Below are 15,699 nucleotides of genomic sequence, written 5' to 3'. Positions count from 1 at the left end.
TGATTAGCATTTGAACCATGTCAGCCTGTGGGTTTGGTATCGCAGTGCAACACCAACTATTAGTAAAAGGTGCCTATGGCTATTGTTGCTATAAACCAAAGGTAATGGATCATTGTGACTTGAGCAGACATGCAGTATGCCTTGCAGATGTATGCGCAAACTGTACTATCAAATCAGTGACTTTGAAAGAGGGCGCATTATTGGCATGAGCGCACGTGTGTGTGTGTGTGTTTTGAGGTTTTCGGGCACTAAACAGCGTGCTCATCAGCGCCCAAACACATAGAAACAGGAACACATGCGGTGAAGGGACGAAGACGGACAGCGAACAAGGAGAACGGCTAAAAGACACAGGCCTGACGCAGTTCCAAATCCTCACATACAGAGGCAAAACAAGAGGAAAAGAAACGCACTAAAAAAGGAAAGGAAACACAAGGAAGAGTGATCAGAAATCAAAGTGAAACAAGTAGGTAATCGTGACTGGCGGACCTCATTCGCATGAGCGAATGAGATGCAGCCATCATGGAAATTCCAGAATGGAAATTGCTGCTCATGTGAAATGGGTGTGTGCAGAATGGTTCACAGAAGGCTGTAGAACACGACAAGAGGGGTCAGGTCACACCACCCAAACCACCCATTGAGATGATCGACATCTCATGTGAATGGCATTGCACAATAGATCTGCATCCTCCTCAGCTCTGGCAACAGTAACACATCATACACTATCACGGGTAACAGTCCATGGTTACCTGCAAGTCATCCACTTCTCTGCCTACCTGCGACGAATGTGCAGAAACGTGCTAGATGGCAATTGTGTGTGGAATGTCGTCACTGGGGACAGGAATGGCACCAGATAGTGTTTACAGACGAATCCAGGTTTTGTTTGAAACTGATGACTGCATTTTGGTTCCCTGCAGACAGGGGAGGCAGTATCACAGTGACTGCATTGGCACAAGACATACAATACCAATGCAAGGCCTTAAGGAGTAGGGTGCTATTAACTACAACTACAAATCACAGTTGGTGCATGTCCAGAGCACTGTGATCTATGTGAGTGACTCATCATGTGATCCATAACCATACCCTTTCTGCCCAACACCCCAGATGCCATTTTTTATTAAGACAATGCAGAACCTTGTTGCTGCACAAACATATGCCTTGTTGGTTGTCACAGGATATCAGCTTTTTGCTCTGGCCTGCCCAGATCACCATACTTGTTGCCAATTGAAAATGTGTGGGGTATGGTAACACCTGGTGCACTGCTGTGATCCAATGCCAACCATCACAGCTGAATGCAGCATGGGTGGCTGTACCTGAAGAAGCCATTCGTGCCTTATACACTTCAATGCCATAATGGATGGAACAAGTTATCATGCTCCATAGTGACCCTGTGCCTAGTAGGCAACAGGGACACACACTAACCGAGGTGACTGACCTGCTAATCATTTCTGCAGAACATACTAATTTTCATGTCCTGTGAAATGTGAACATGCTATCTCTACTTATTAAAGGCATTCTGTTTTTTGTGAACATGTGAATATCCATCTGGCAAGGCAAGTTTGTTGGTTGCTCTTACTTAAACTTTATGAATTAGATGTATTATGATTAATACATTTAAGTAACTATAGGAATGGTAAAAGATATAATTGCTGCTACTGAACTTTATTTCAGAACATGAAAGGTGGGGACGAACATTGAATTTTTAGGTCACTGTGTGTGTGTGTGGGACACAGTCATTACAAATTAGTTTTTGAGTGTAAGTCACAATTCATTGCAATAGTAATACAGTCAGATGATCAAAAAGCTGGTGTATCATTAGATGCTACAACAAATACTGGCTGCATCAGACTGCTTTTAAATGTTCATTCACAGGACACACACTGTGTTATCCTGTAATGCTACATGCATTGTTCGGTACTGTTCTCAGGAGGTCAGTTGACACGGAGTGACAGTCTGTAGAGCACCGAATTGCAGCAATAGAAGAATTTATAAAGACATTGCATTACATCTTCTTGTGTTGTCCTGAATGGTTAGCTTGTTGCTGAGCTATTGCTTTTGGGTTGGTGGATACCAGCATTCACTGTATCCAACAAAGATCTTCACTACCACAAGGACACAATGATGAGACTTCAATTTTGAAACACGTTCTTGGAGCTTCCGAAAGTTGAAGAGGGCATAGAGGACAGATTAATGATGTCAAATTACACCCACTCCAGTTTGTCTGGATATGTAAACAAATGGAAGTCAGTTCTGGGCTGCACACACCTCATGTGAACTGCTAGTGTGTGCTACACAAAAGTGCCAGTATTTCTTCAGAGCCTTTTTATTTTTATTTTTTTTTTAAAACGAGGACCTTTCTGAAACATTAAATTCTGAGTGCTAGATTTGTCATGCTGTATCACCATCTATAGTTCCAGCAAGACAAAGCAACAGTCCATTCTGCACATCTTCCCGCGGGAAACCTGAATTAAATGATTCCAGGCAGAGTTATTTCTCACTTTGGGAACATCAATTGGCATGTTTGTTCCCCTGACATCACATCATCTAATTATTTTCTTGTGAGGCTATCTTAAAGTTCATGAGCAACTCCCAAGCATTATTAGTGAGCTGAAAGACGAAATTCATGAATGCATTTGGGAGATTCCAAGAAATATGTTGTGTCTTCTCTTCCAGACAGACTACGTGAATGTGTCATTCAGCAAGGACATGTACCAAATGTTATTGTCAAGAAGTATGTAGACACTAATTCTCGATAAAAAATAATTTATCTTTACTGTAAAGATAAAGATTTTCACTTTTCCCCCTGAATTACTGCTGAATTTTCAAAACAGAAAGCTGTTTCTGGTGCACCCTGTATAAACCTACAAAACTTGGCTATCAATTTATGAGCACAATTAAGTTTTTACCTTGTGACAACTGCATTGGCTTATAAAATATAGATACAAGACTGTAGGATACAATGTAAAAATGTTTATGGAAACAGAGTGCTTACGAGCAAATTACTTCACTAATCAAACAAATACTACTTCCTTATTACTGCCAATATTGCATTAAAACACAAAAACGATACATTGACATGACTCATAATTTGAGACTAGAATTCTCCAGTCTAAATGCAACCAATTGTGCTGCACAGCATCACAATTAATTTACTTACTGGCCACAAAAAAATTCAGTCTAAATAATGTACACAAACATTATCAATGTCCACGGAATATATTGAAAGTGGGCACACTAGTTAAATAGTTAATGTTTTGCAACTTAAATTGGTCCAGGTACTAGGTAAATTTCTTAAGAGAGTAAGAAAAACAAAATTAACATTAATAAAAACAGTGAAAACCAATTCCAGAAACACTTGGGATACTTTTACATGAAGATGATTTCAAATACTTAACTACTGCACTATTTCCGACAAGGATGTTTTAAAATACACACTACAAAAGCTTCTGAACCTGTTGAATGGTACTACACTCCAAAAACACTGCACCGGCATTCTTATTGATTATGAATACAGTGCTAGTTTTCTGTTTTGTTTCAAGTAACATTTGCCTTCCAATCAAATACCAATTTTTCACTTTTTACATTTTAGGGCTTCTGGTCACGTTAGATGAGTTACCTTTGTTAAATGACCAGCTGAATGTCAGTGTGGATAAATATATGTGGCAGCTTCTTAACTTTTTATCCCAGATTATAATATTAAGGAAGTCCACAAGGCCCACTTTTCCTCTCATTTGTAAAGCGTGCATAATTTTAGCAGTGCAGTTCATACATAAATAAAAACTGAGAAAATAAATCTTTTATAACTACTGACAGTGATGGGCAATATATTAAGATGCATATATCAAAAGATGGGATAATGATAATTTATGAAAAGGATATTACTGCTCACGTATAGCAGAGTCATAGACAAGCACAGAAAGACTGAGCTAACTTTCTTAGTAGTCTTTCCGTTGTGCCTGTCTGCGACTAACTCAACTTCTCCACTATACGGTGAGTAGTGATTTATCCTTTTTACAATATTGTCACTCAGATATAGATATGCTATATTTTATGTACTACACACAGTCACTTGCAGAAATAATACTTAAAAAGCACAGTAGAAAACTAAATGGATTAGAATAACAAAACCTAATAATGACTTCACATGTCTTAAATGTTTATGAGGAACAACCATGACAATATGGCATTTGCACCAAATTAAGGGACTTAACACTGCATTTCAGTCACATTTCATGTTAACATAAGTTACATATAACTTGCAGACACTATTTCTGTATCTACTAAATTTAAAGCAGTACTGAGAAAATATCCTTGTGACTTAATTGTGTGCACACATTTCTTGACTGCACAGCTTTCATCTTGTGGATGATCTGGCAGTTTACTGTTGCTGTCATCTTGAGATCACAAGGGCTGTGAATGCTGTGTGCAGCATATTTTCCTTAATGTGAAATTTGAAATGCTAGTTGGGTACTGGCTGTACTTGATAGAAGATCCAGTCTTCCATAAATGAGGGTACAAATGCATGATCACGTGTGAACTGTACTGGTACGGAAAGCTGCTTTAGCTGAGACTCAAACATGCTGAGAGACTCTGGACAAGATGCTCCATTTCCCTAAAGAAAACAACAACCATAAAATTAAACTAGGTAACAAACATAACAATTAGTATTAATAAAACAATACACTGACATATCATCTAGAGACCACAGCATCACTGAATACTAAAAAAATTGGTTCTTTCAGGTTCTCACTTAAAGAAAAATGCCAAACTGTTCAGTCTGGACAAAAATCAGGCATTTTAAGTGAAGATTGACTGGATTCAAGCATAACAACAGCTTGCAATTTGACACCACTGCAGCAGTATGTCTGTAAATTTTACTGTTTACTTACTCAAGCAGCTTCATCTGACCTGAGTAAACCTGAGGCTGAGTAAGCCATGTTCCAGACCTTTCAAGGGAGAAGCAACATGTCAATAGCCGCCAACACTGACCTCTTGACTATGAAGATGGTCACTGAAAACTGTTTCATGCAGCACTTTTAAAGCTAACAATTTTTTTCCCCTCTACGGACCAGTGTACAAAGTAAAGTGGGTCATCTGCCATCATGAAACAGAAGTGTGTCAACACAATACTACAAAGTTCTGAGGACGAAGAGGAAGTACTGCTACTCTACATTTTAACATCTGATCATCTTAAACTGAAAGTGAAATATTTAATAATTCTGAAAGGAACCCGAACAGTTTTACAAAAATTCTTTAGGACCAGACTTCATCATCTCGAATACTGAATAGCTCCATCGCTAAGTTAAGGGCAGCTGTTTGGGGATTGGGGGGCGGGGGGGGAGACAGTAATAATACGGGGCATTCGAAGAGAAACGAGCCGGAGGCATCATTACATAAGCCAGTTCCTGTATGTTAGAACTATTGACCATGGCTGTTGAGACACTTGTCCCAATGTGACACAAGGTGGTGAGGGACTGCCTCATAAAATTCCAGGGGCTGCAGTGTTAAGTAGTTCTGCAGATACAGCTGGACGTCGTTGTCCGAGGTGAATCACTGCCCCACAGAGCCTTTTTTAAGGGGACCAAAAATGACAAACATGGGGAGAGAGGTCTGGACTGTATGGAGGGTGGCCGAGAACCTCCCATTTGAATTTCTGTAGGAGTCTCGCGACTGTGTTGGCCGTATGAGGCTTTGCATTGTCGTGGAGCAGAATGGCCCCACGGGTGAGACAGCCCTGTCATTTCGATTTGATAACTTGGCAAAAGATGGTCAAGGTTTGCGAGTAACACTGGGCATTCACTGTTGTCCCGTGCTGCAGGAAGCGAATAAGAGGGCCATCTTGGTCAAAGAAGATTCACCTCTGACGACTATGTCCAGCCCAACAGCCAGGGTCAATACTTCTAACATACAGGTACTGGTTTCTGTAATTATGTTTCTGGCTCATTCCATTTTTATGCCCCTTATCTATTCTGCCCCAAAATTTAAATGCTAATTTCGTGATAGAAAATACCTAGATTGAGCAAATTAAATTGGCTGTAAAAGACACTGTAGAGAAGAGGGAAAAACACTATTTGACATGTTGGTTATGTCAACTGTTTCAAGCAACTGCAAGAATGTTACACTTCTTGTTTGGGTGGGTGGGCAGGTGGGCCATGTAATATAGTATAATTCCCTGCAGGACATTCTGGTAACTGAATGCTCTACCGAAGTCAATATCTGCCTCTCAAAGTATGGGAAATTCATTTGCTAAGCTAAGCTTTTGAAAACCAAATTGTAATCAAGGCACTCTTACGGTCGTTTCTTCCTCCTGTTTGTCAATGTAAATGTCTGTATGAATATGGGAACGGAAAGTCCTGGAGGAATGTAAATAAATTCAGCATTAATGTAACAAGGCACTGAACAATAGAGGTACCAAGTTGTCGAAAGACCCAAACAAACCTAGTGCTGGCAAAATAACTAGGTAGAAAAGGGCACACATGCACTGTGCTAACTTGTGGACAAACCCTTTTTCAGATGAATAATGTCCTGTCTAGTTTGTGCGCCTTTCAGCAATACAGCAACTCTGCTATTGGTGAGGTTCTACCTTTACTCCCCAAATTATGTAATGGATATATAATTAGTGCTCCAGTGGGGCCATATAAGTAACCATTACGAGTACATAAGACAAGTATGTTTTACTTTTTATGCCTACTATCTTAATAATTGTTGGTTGCTCCTTCACTTAAAACATTCAGTGGGCTTGCTACTTGCATCTCACCACACCACACGAAGACTATATAATGAGACACTATAATACCCTCCAAGAAAATCTAGTTAGTGGTTGCGTGATATTTCCACACGGTGTATACGTAGACAAGGAAACAATTCCCAGATTTCCCAGTTAAAAAATACACTTTCTCCTGGTTGAAAATATGCTTTTTTCATGTTAAGTGACAGTATATTTTCCCTCGGGATCATAAAACTTATCAATCCTTTGAATGGTTAAGGTTTTGTACACTGTTGTAGAACCTCGTTTTGGAAAGATCTTTGATTTGCAGCAACACATACGCTACATATTTTTGTATTACAAAAGCATATAGTCGAATTCCACCAAACACAGAATGTTAGTTTCTGAAGCATTGAAATTGAGATTGTGATGTGCTTTTGTAAGCCAGTCATAGCTCATGTCACATGATATTCTAAGCCGATGAGAGCAGATATTCATCACGTTTACATGGGGCTCCCAAAACCGGATTCCATAAACGTATCTCCCAATACCACCCCTGGGTGGCCACATAAACACTTCAGAATCAATTCTTGCAATAGGCTTCATTAATAATGGAAGATGTAAAATGGAACAAAACCTGTAGACCACTCTTTGAAAAGCTAGAAATCCTCCCACCTCTCTCTCTCTCTCTCTCTCTCTCTCTCTCTCTCTCTCTCTCTGTGTGTGTGTGTGTGTGTGTGTGTGTGTGTGTGTGTGTGTGTGTGTGTGTGTGTGTGTTTTTCCTGTCCCTTTTTGCCCCCCAAGGTAAGTCTTTCCGCTCCCGGGATTGGAATGACTCCTTACCCTCTCCCTTAAAACCCACATCCTTTCGTCTTTCCCCCTCCTTCCCTCTTTCCTGATGAAGCAACTGTGGGTTGCGAAAGCTTGAAATTTGTGTGTGGGTTTGTTATTGTTTCTATCAACGTAACAACGCTTTCGTTTGGTAAGTTACAGAATCTGTTTTTAGATATATTTTTCCCACATGGAATGTTTTCCTCTCTCTCTCTCTCTCTCTCTCTTTCTCTTTTATATATAGAGGGAAACATTCCACGTGGGAAAAATATATCTAAAAACGAAGAGGATGTCGCTTACCAAACGAAAGCGCTGGCAGGTCGATAGACACGCAAACGAACACAAACACACACACAAAATTCTAGCTTTCGCAACCAACAGTTGCTTCGTCAGGAAAGAGGGGAGGAAAGGGAAAGACGAAAGGATGTGGGTTTTAAGGGAGAGGGTAAGGAGTCATTCCAATCCCGGGAGTGGAAAGACTTACCTTAGGGGGAAAAAAGGATGGGTATACACTCGCGCGCACACACACACACACACACACACACACACACACACACACACACACACACACGCATATCTCCATCAACACATATACAGACACAAGCAGACATATTCAAAGACCATATTCTTTGAATATGTCTGCTTGTGTCTGTATATGTGTTGATGGATATGTGTATGTGTGTGCGAGTGTATACCAGTCCTTTTTTCCCCCTAAGGTAAGTCTTTCCGCTCCCGGGATTGGAATGACTCCTTACCCTCTCCCTTAACACCCACATCCTTTCGTCTTTCCCTTTCCTCCCCTCTTTCTTAACGAAGCAACCGTTGGTTGCGAAAGCTAGAATTTTGTGTGTATGTTTGTGTGTCTATCGACCTGCCAGCGCTTTCGTTTGGTAAGTCACATCCTCATACATACAGGGTGAGTCACCTAACATTACTGCTGGATATATTTCGTAAACCACATCAAATACTGACGAATCGATTCCACAGACCAACGTGAGGAGAGGGGCTAGTGTAATTGGTTAATACAAACCATAAGAAAATGCACGGAAGTATGTTTTTTAACACAAACCTACGTTTTTTTAAATGCAACCCCTTTAGTTTTGTTAGCACATCTGAGCATATAAACAAATACGTAATCAGTGCCGTTTGTTGCATTGTAAAATGTTAATTACATCCGGAGATATTGTAACCTAAAGTTGACGCTTGAGTACCACTCTTCCGCTGTTCGATCGTGTGTATCTGAGAGCATCAAATTACATAGGGATCCAAAGGGAACGGTGATGGACCTTAGGTACAGAAGAGACTGGAACAGCACATTGCGTACACATTTTTATTGGTCTTTTTCACTGACGCACATGTACATTACCATGAGAGGTGAGGTACACGTACACACGTGGTTTCCATTTTCAATTACGGAGTGGAATAGAGTGTATCCAGACATGTCAGGCCAATAGATGTTCAATGTGGTGGCCATCATTTGCTGCACACAACTGCAATCTCTGGCGTAATGACTGTCGTACACACCGCAGTACATCTGGTGTAATGTCGCAGCAGGCTGCCACAATACGTTGTTTCATATCCTCTGGGGTTGTAGGCACATCACGGTACACATTCTCCTTTAACGTACCCCACAGAAAGAAGTCCAGAGGTGTAAGATCAGGAGAACGGGCTGGCCAATTTATGCGTCCTCCACGTCATATGAAACGCCCGTCGAAAATCCTGTCAAGGGTCAGCCTAGTATTAATTGCGGAATGTGCAGATGCACCATCATGCTGATACCACATACGTCGACGCGTTTCCAGTGGGACATTTTCGAGCAACATTGGCAGATCATTCTGTAGAAATGCGATGTATGTTGCAGCTGTTTGGGCCCCTGCAATGAAGTAAGGACCAATGAGGTGGTCGCCAATGATTCCGCACCAAACATTTACAGTCCACGGTCGCTGTCGCTCTACCTGTCTGAGCCAGCGAGGATTGTCCACGGACCAGTAATGCATGTTCCGTAGATTCACTGCCCCATTGTTTGTGAAACCCGCTTCATCGGTAAACAGGTAGAACTGCAACGCATTCTCTGTTAATGCCCGTTGACAGAATTGCACTCGATGATTAAAGTCATCACCATGTAATTGCTGATGTAGCAACACATGAAACGGGTGAAAGCGGTGACGATGCAGTATGTGCATGACACTACTTTGACTCAGTCCACCAGCTCTCGCAATGTCCTATGTACTCATGTGTGGGTTCATGGCAACAGCAGCTAACACACCAGCTACACCCGCTTCTCCTGTGACGGGCCTGTTATGGACCCGTTTGCATGCTACGACCATACCTGTTGCATACAGTTGGCGGCACATTGGATGCTCTCTGTCCGGGTACCGTTATGCATACACCCTGCAGGCTTCAGCTGCATTTCGTCGACACTCGCCATAGATGAGTATCATCTCCACCTTTTCAGAGTTCGAATACACCATGGTCACAGTTCCTACAACACTACACCATCACAGACGTCTGGTAACACGGTGTACTACAGTTGGTCTGCGTGCGGAGACGAATGCAGAATAACAATAGCAGCAAGCGCTACATGCGGACACTGCGACAGCTAGACCAAACCACAAGAGTGCACTACAGCCACACTCGTAAACACGGTCGTCATCGTAAACATGTCCCTGCAGATGCTGCTCGCCGACCATGGCCCGTGTTTGTTACAACACGCAACGGAACGTCGGAGGTTTCAAGCGTCAACTTTAGGTTACAATATCTCCGGATGTAATTAACATTTTACAATGCAACAAACAGCATTTACATTTTGATACAGCACATAAATGTGCTGGCAAAATTTTAAGTAATGACTTCTAAGTGGCTGTCCTTCAGTGTTAAGCTTTAAGTAAAAATAAAACACACTGTGATTTAAGAAATTCAAAGCGATAACTCATATTGAAACTTACTTTAAAGTAATGCTTTTCAAACGACCAATTGCAATATTTTGCAATACTTTCCGGCGACCTGTTACAATTCGTTTCAGCAGTTGTCAGAGAGCACCAGAAAACTGTGTTACTGTGCCTGCGCAGTCACGATGAAGTAGGTAGCATGTATGTTCATACGTATATGGCATAGCATTAAGAGATGTGACATTATGTCATAAATGAAACAGGACATCAGAGGATACTCCAAGAGCATCAGAATTCTGTAAACCATATTAAAATCCATAATACAACTTTAAGAGCACATTCGTATGTCCAGATTCACAAAGAAGTAGGCCCCATGCTGATAATCTTTTCAGTGTGGTTTTCGGAACACAAATTTTCTTGAAGTACCAATACTGTATTACCTCATGTTTATAGTTCTATGGCATGATGTCATACAGTGCAAAAGATAATGTGCACGTGAAATACTGTGAACAGTTGACACTAGCCAATAGTGTTTCAAATAAATTGACTACCTCTGAGGAAAATATTAATTAAAGCCATTTTTTTAGCAAATCAACAAAAATAACCTCATTGTTCGGCAAGGCAATTAATACCAGACTGCCAAAAACCTGCAAAATAAAATAAAATCCAAAAACTGAGAGTAATTATGTATTTTAGCTTTCCATAATTATGTAATATTTTAATTCACTTTATAGCGCCCAGCCACAGAAATCCGCTTTGTTCTTGAGAGCTGTAAACCAAGAGGAAACGGCAAAATCACTAAATGTAAACATGGTTCACAACTCACACTGCTCTGCACATGCACCAGAAAAATGTTTTCATGTAGCATCTGGTTGCTTGTTGCTACTGCTGATACAACTCGTGTCTAGTTACCTTGGATACAGCTAACAGCCGTACTTCAAGTAGTCAGAAATGGGAGAAGCTATTGTTCATACGCAACTCAACTGTGCATGCACTTAAGCCCGCAGGCAACTGCTCAAATGAACCTTATGTTAACCGTTGTGATGTCACGCCCATTGGAAGCAGTTTGTTGCTATGAAGTATTGCATAGTCTTCGCCCTACCGCCTTCGACACATTTTGCTGTTGGCAGACGCTTGTGTGTGCACTGTGTTTTGTTGCTGTAAATGGCACATTTCCTTTGCAATTTACTTTTTATTTATTCTTTCCTCGTTTATGTTTTATTGTTGCAATATCACATTGCAGTAATGGACTAAAGTAAAATTCTTTGTTAGAGTATCAGTTATTACCAGTCAAAACTACAAAAATTTAACTGAAAGCTGAAACAACGAAAAATTCCCAGATTTCTTAAAAATTCCCAGCTTTCTCCCAGATGAAAGAATTCCCGGTTTTTTTCCCAGATTTCCTGGAGCGTATACACCCTGTTCCAGAATCATCACGGGCAGTATTGAACTCAAATTCCAATGATAACCAGCAGTTAATTATTTGCTCCAGTGTTTTTCCACACATTTGCCACAGGAATTTCTGTATTTATATAGGAATCTTTGTTGGATGTTTGTTTTTATTTCTTTTCATTTTACAGAGGTGGCATATGACTGACTATCTTTAGAGAAGAATTCACTTTTAAATGGGGATTTTAGGATCATGACAGGCACTATTTATTTTAAGAAACAAGAGATTCATGTTTCTGTGCCAGAAAGGAGCAACTGATGCTTCACATTATTGAGAGTTTTCATCTAATCCATTAATCTCTTTGGCATAACAATGACTAGAATCAAGACATACTGGTTCTCAAGCAGACTGGTTCTGAAGCAGTCCCCCTGCCAAAGTTACATCACCATTGCGATTATGAGAACATTTGGAGGTGTACTTGTGCTGTTCTTACGAAGTCTATCTGGGTTTTACAATCAGTAGTATGCATCAGTTATCAATTTTCTCTCTGTTATCACACCAAAGTCTGCAGTACTTTTGTAACTGATCAGCTTTTAAATAGTAATTCACAGTCGAGACAATATTTTCCAACAGAACTAGAAAATTTTGAACACTGATGCATTCGCACTATGCTGAAGCATATTATATTGATATCACAGAATGTTCACTGCTTGTCACAGTCTTCTAAAACTTCACTTTCCAATGTTTAGGGGAATTTAGTAAGATGGACATCATATATGACACTATTAATTCCAAGGTATGTTTTCGATACATTGCAAATAAAGGCTGACAGTATTCTAATAATTGGCCTAGTCAGTTAATAAGGACAGTAGGCCACAGTGGTATCTGGTCTGCTTAAGGAATGTCCTGTTGAGACAGAGCCCTCAGCTGGCATACTGACAGCAACTAGATATAGTAAGCCTAATAAGGGAACAGGAAGCAATGGTTAGAGAACTTGCACTGGGAACTCTTACTATTTTATTTCATGCTGTTATGGACATGGAGCAGATGTAAGATCGGGGGAAAGAAGTAAAAAGGTTGCCTTAAGTCTAAGGCACAAGCAAATAGTACATAAATGAAGAGGTAAAAGTGTACTTTAAAAACACTGAAGACAAGCCAGTTTTAACAATGGAGAAGGGCTAAGGCGGAGTGTCAGGTGTTTAAGACTGTCCGAGGTCGATGGCAAGTCTTTTTCCACATGCCTCTCTGCTGATCGGCACCTCTTATTTTTGATGGGTAGTGATCTAGTCTCAAACACAAGCGCATGCTAAACAGTATGTCTTCTGAATTTTTTATTTGATAACTCTAAGCTTTTTAATAAAGCTAATGTTACTAACATTCTACATCTTTATTCTTCATGTCTATATATTTGTAGCCCTCTACCGGTAGAGGGATGCGAATTGTAGCATGTAACATGGTGGTGTGTAATGGACTATTGGTGCATGAGAAATAGTAGTGTAATCTAGTTTTGAATTTGAAGAGTTTGTGCATGCATGGAACACACTCTCTTTCAGCATGCCAGCAACACCAGACCACAAAAGAGCACCACATCTCATCTATCCAATACTTTGGGTTCACTGTCATTGATCATCCTCCATACAGCTGCAACTTGGCCTCATCCAATTTGCATCTGTTTCCAAAACTTAAAGAATGCCTTCAAGGATTTCAATTTGACGTTGATGATGTGGTGCAAGTAGAGCTGAGGTTGTGGCTCCATCAACAAAGTCACTCATTCTACAGTGACAGTATCAAGAAACTGGTCTCTTGTTGGGAGACTATGTTGAGAAATATGTAAGCAGACACAAAGAATAAGGATTTAGAATGTCAATACTGTTTATTATATTTAAAAATCTTTGAAAGAGTTTTCACATAAAAATCCAGAGATATTACTTTTCAGCACACACTCATATCAACAAGTGTGTTTAAGTGTGAACTTTCAGTCAGTGAAAACTGAACATTTTCCAGTATTCAGGAAACTTGCTTTTGATCTGATGAGGACATCACAGATTGCACAAAATTACCAATTAATAATCGCCAAATTTAAGGACCTAAGAGAAAAATGAGTATCTTACAACAAGAGCACAAATGAATTCGCAACCTACTATGCATTCAGCAGACGATTTACAGGAGCATGAACTGATATGCAACTTCACCTTTCATTGCTTACAATTTTACTACATTGTCATTAAAATCTGGTATTCACATTTTAAAAGCAAAAATAGAAATATACTACTTCAAAAAGTGCTATCAGAGAATAGTTTTGGATTTTTACTTTGAGAAACTGCTGAAGTGCTTAATGTCACCCCATTTTCATTTATAACTAAATTTCCTTGATGGGCTGCAAAAATGTCAATTTTCCAGAATAACTGAAAATGTTTGATTCTGAATGATTCAAATGTCTGCAGCTGTACATCTATAGAACCAACTATACAAGACACTTTTTGTAACCTCAGTTAAGAATGAATTGCTCTTCTAACTTCTCTTTAAAGACTGCATCTGACCTTGATATCTAAACATCCATATGAACTAACGTAAGAACTGTTGTGAATAACAAGTCTGAATACTGGAAAAATTGGAATATGGGCTATTATGTGATAAGTTGTTACTGAAATGAGTGTAAATGCAAAAATCATCATCAGTACATGAATTTTTGAATATTTTCATTGCCACTTTTCAGTGGCTTATAGCAAGTATTGCTCTCCTAAATTTATCTACTGCCCTTCAGGTAACATGGCTGCATATTTATTATATGATTGTTATGTACAGAGGATACATAGAATAAACCAATTAAGTATGATAAGTTCCTTAGTGTGTAATCATACTTACATGAGTCATATACTTTCCATTCGGTTTCAAGACACGCATTGATGTATTTAAGATAAGTCTGATGAAGTCCCACACTTCTCCTTGAGGAACTGGTGATAATGGAATGTCGGTAAGATCACCGAACACATAATCAAATTTCTTTCCTTCCTTAATGAACTTATCCAGTATTTTCAAGCAGTCCTCCACAATAATCTATAACAAATTGAACCAGAAATTTTAAAACATAATATCTGACATTTTTGTGCGACCCCTTACAGCAAATGTGAATGTCATTGACAGTGCCTTAATTTAATACATTTATTGTGAAATATGCTACGAAGTCAGGTGACACATGACAAACTTACACAAGAGGCTAATAATATGGGTTAGGATTTCAATCCTCCAGTTTCTCCCAGAACCATTGACTTTATAAAGAAAAAATTATGTACAGTTTTGGTACAGTAACCACTCCTTTCTAACAGGTCTGTAAATGTTACATGCAGCTTTTGAAATTAGATTTGTGTAATTATAATCATTAACCAAGTAAACAATATTTTCATTGCAAAATTTGGGAGAAACAAAGGCCACTATAATATCTTTACTGAAATGTACATATCAGTTTTATGTTCCCTGGATCATTTGTATAATTAATAGTAATGATGCAGGACAAGTCATTTTACAGTCATATATAATAAGTAAAAATGGGTGAATGCTGACTATTCACAAAATTTTATTTGGTGCATTTGTGATAACACGCGCTACCAATATATTCCAAAATGCTGCGCATAAATACAGCAATTTTTCCAGGGCCCATACCTCGGGCTCTATTGCTTATAGAAAGGCAGGGTCAAGTGCGTTGGATAGCCCTGAGGCTAGGGACCATTTGTATACCCAACAGAAGGATTGTCTTACTGAAACTCTCCTACAGTACAACATCAAAGTTTGAATATTACAAACCTTTTCCAGCTTAAGCAAATGGAACAGACTGGTTGGTTCTTTTTTCCATTAAATATGGTCTATGGTGTGCCTTAAGCCACGGATTC

The 15,699-nt window shown here is 39.5% G+C and overlaps 1 protein-coding gene across 2 annotated transcripts in view; it reads right to left on the bottom strand.

The window, feature by feature from the left end:
• Positions 1-1,643: 1,643 nt before the first annotated feature.
• LOC126203967 (spermine synthase-like) overlaps positions 1,644-15,699 on the bottom strand; it is a 53,487-nt gene continuing 39,431 nt past the window's right edge. For both annotated transcript variants that reach the window (XM_049938383.1, XM_049938382.1), the window contains exons 7-8: positions 14,678-14,869; positions 1,644-4,609 (exon numbers count right to left, since the gene is read on the bottom strand). In XM_049938383.1, coding sequence (XP_049794340.1) covers positions 4,457-4,609; positions 14,678-14,869 — 345 coding nt within the window. In that variant the 3' untranslated portion in view covers positions 1,644-4,456. The remainder of the gene's footprint in view (positions 4,610-14,677; positions 14,870-15,699) is intronic.

This window comes from Schistocerca nitens, chromosome 9, assembly GCF_023898315.1.
Source record: "Schistocerca nitens isolate TAMUIC-IGC-003100 chromosome 9, iqSchNite1.1, whole genome shotgun sequence".
NCBI classification, from domain to species: Eukaryota; Metazoa; Arthropoda; class Insecta; order Orthoptera; family Acrididae; genus Schistocerca; species Schistocerca nitens.
Note: the sequence above shows the minus strand (reverse complement) of the source record. Positions and strands in the feature narration are given on the sequence as shown.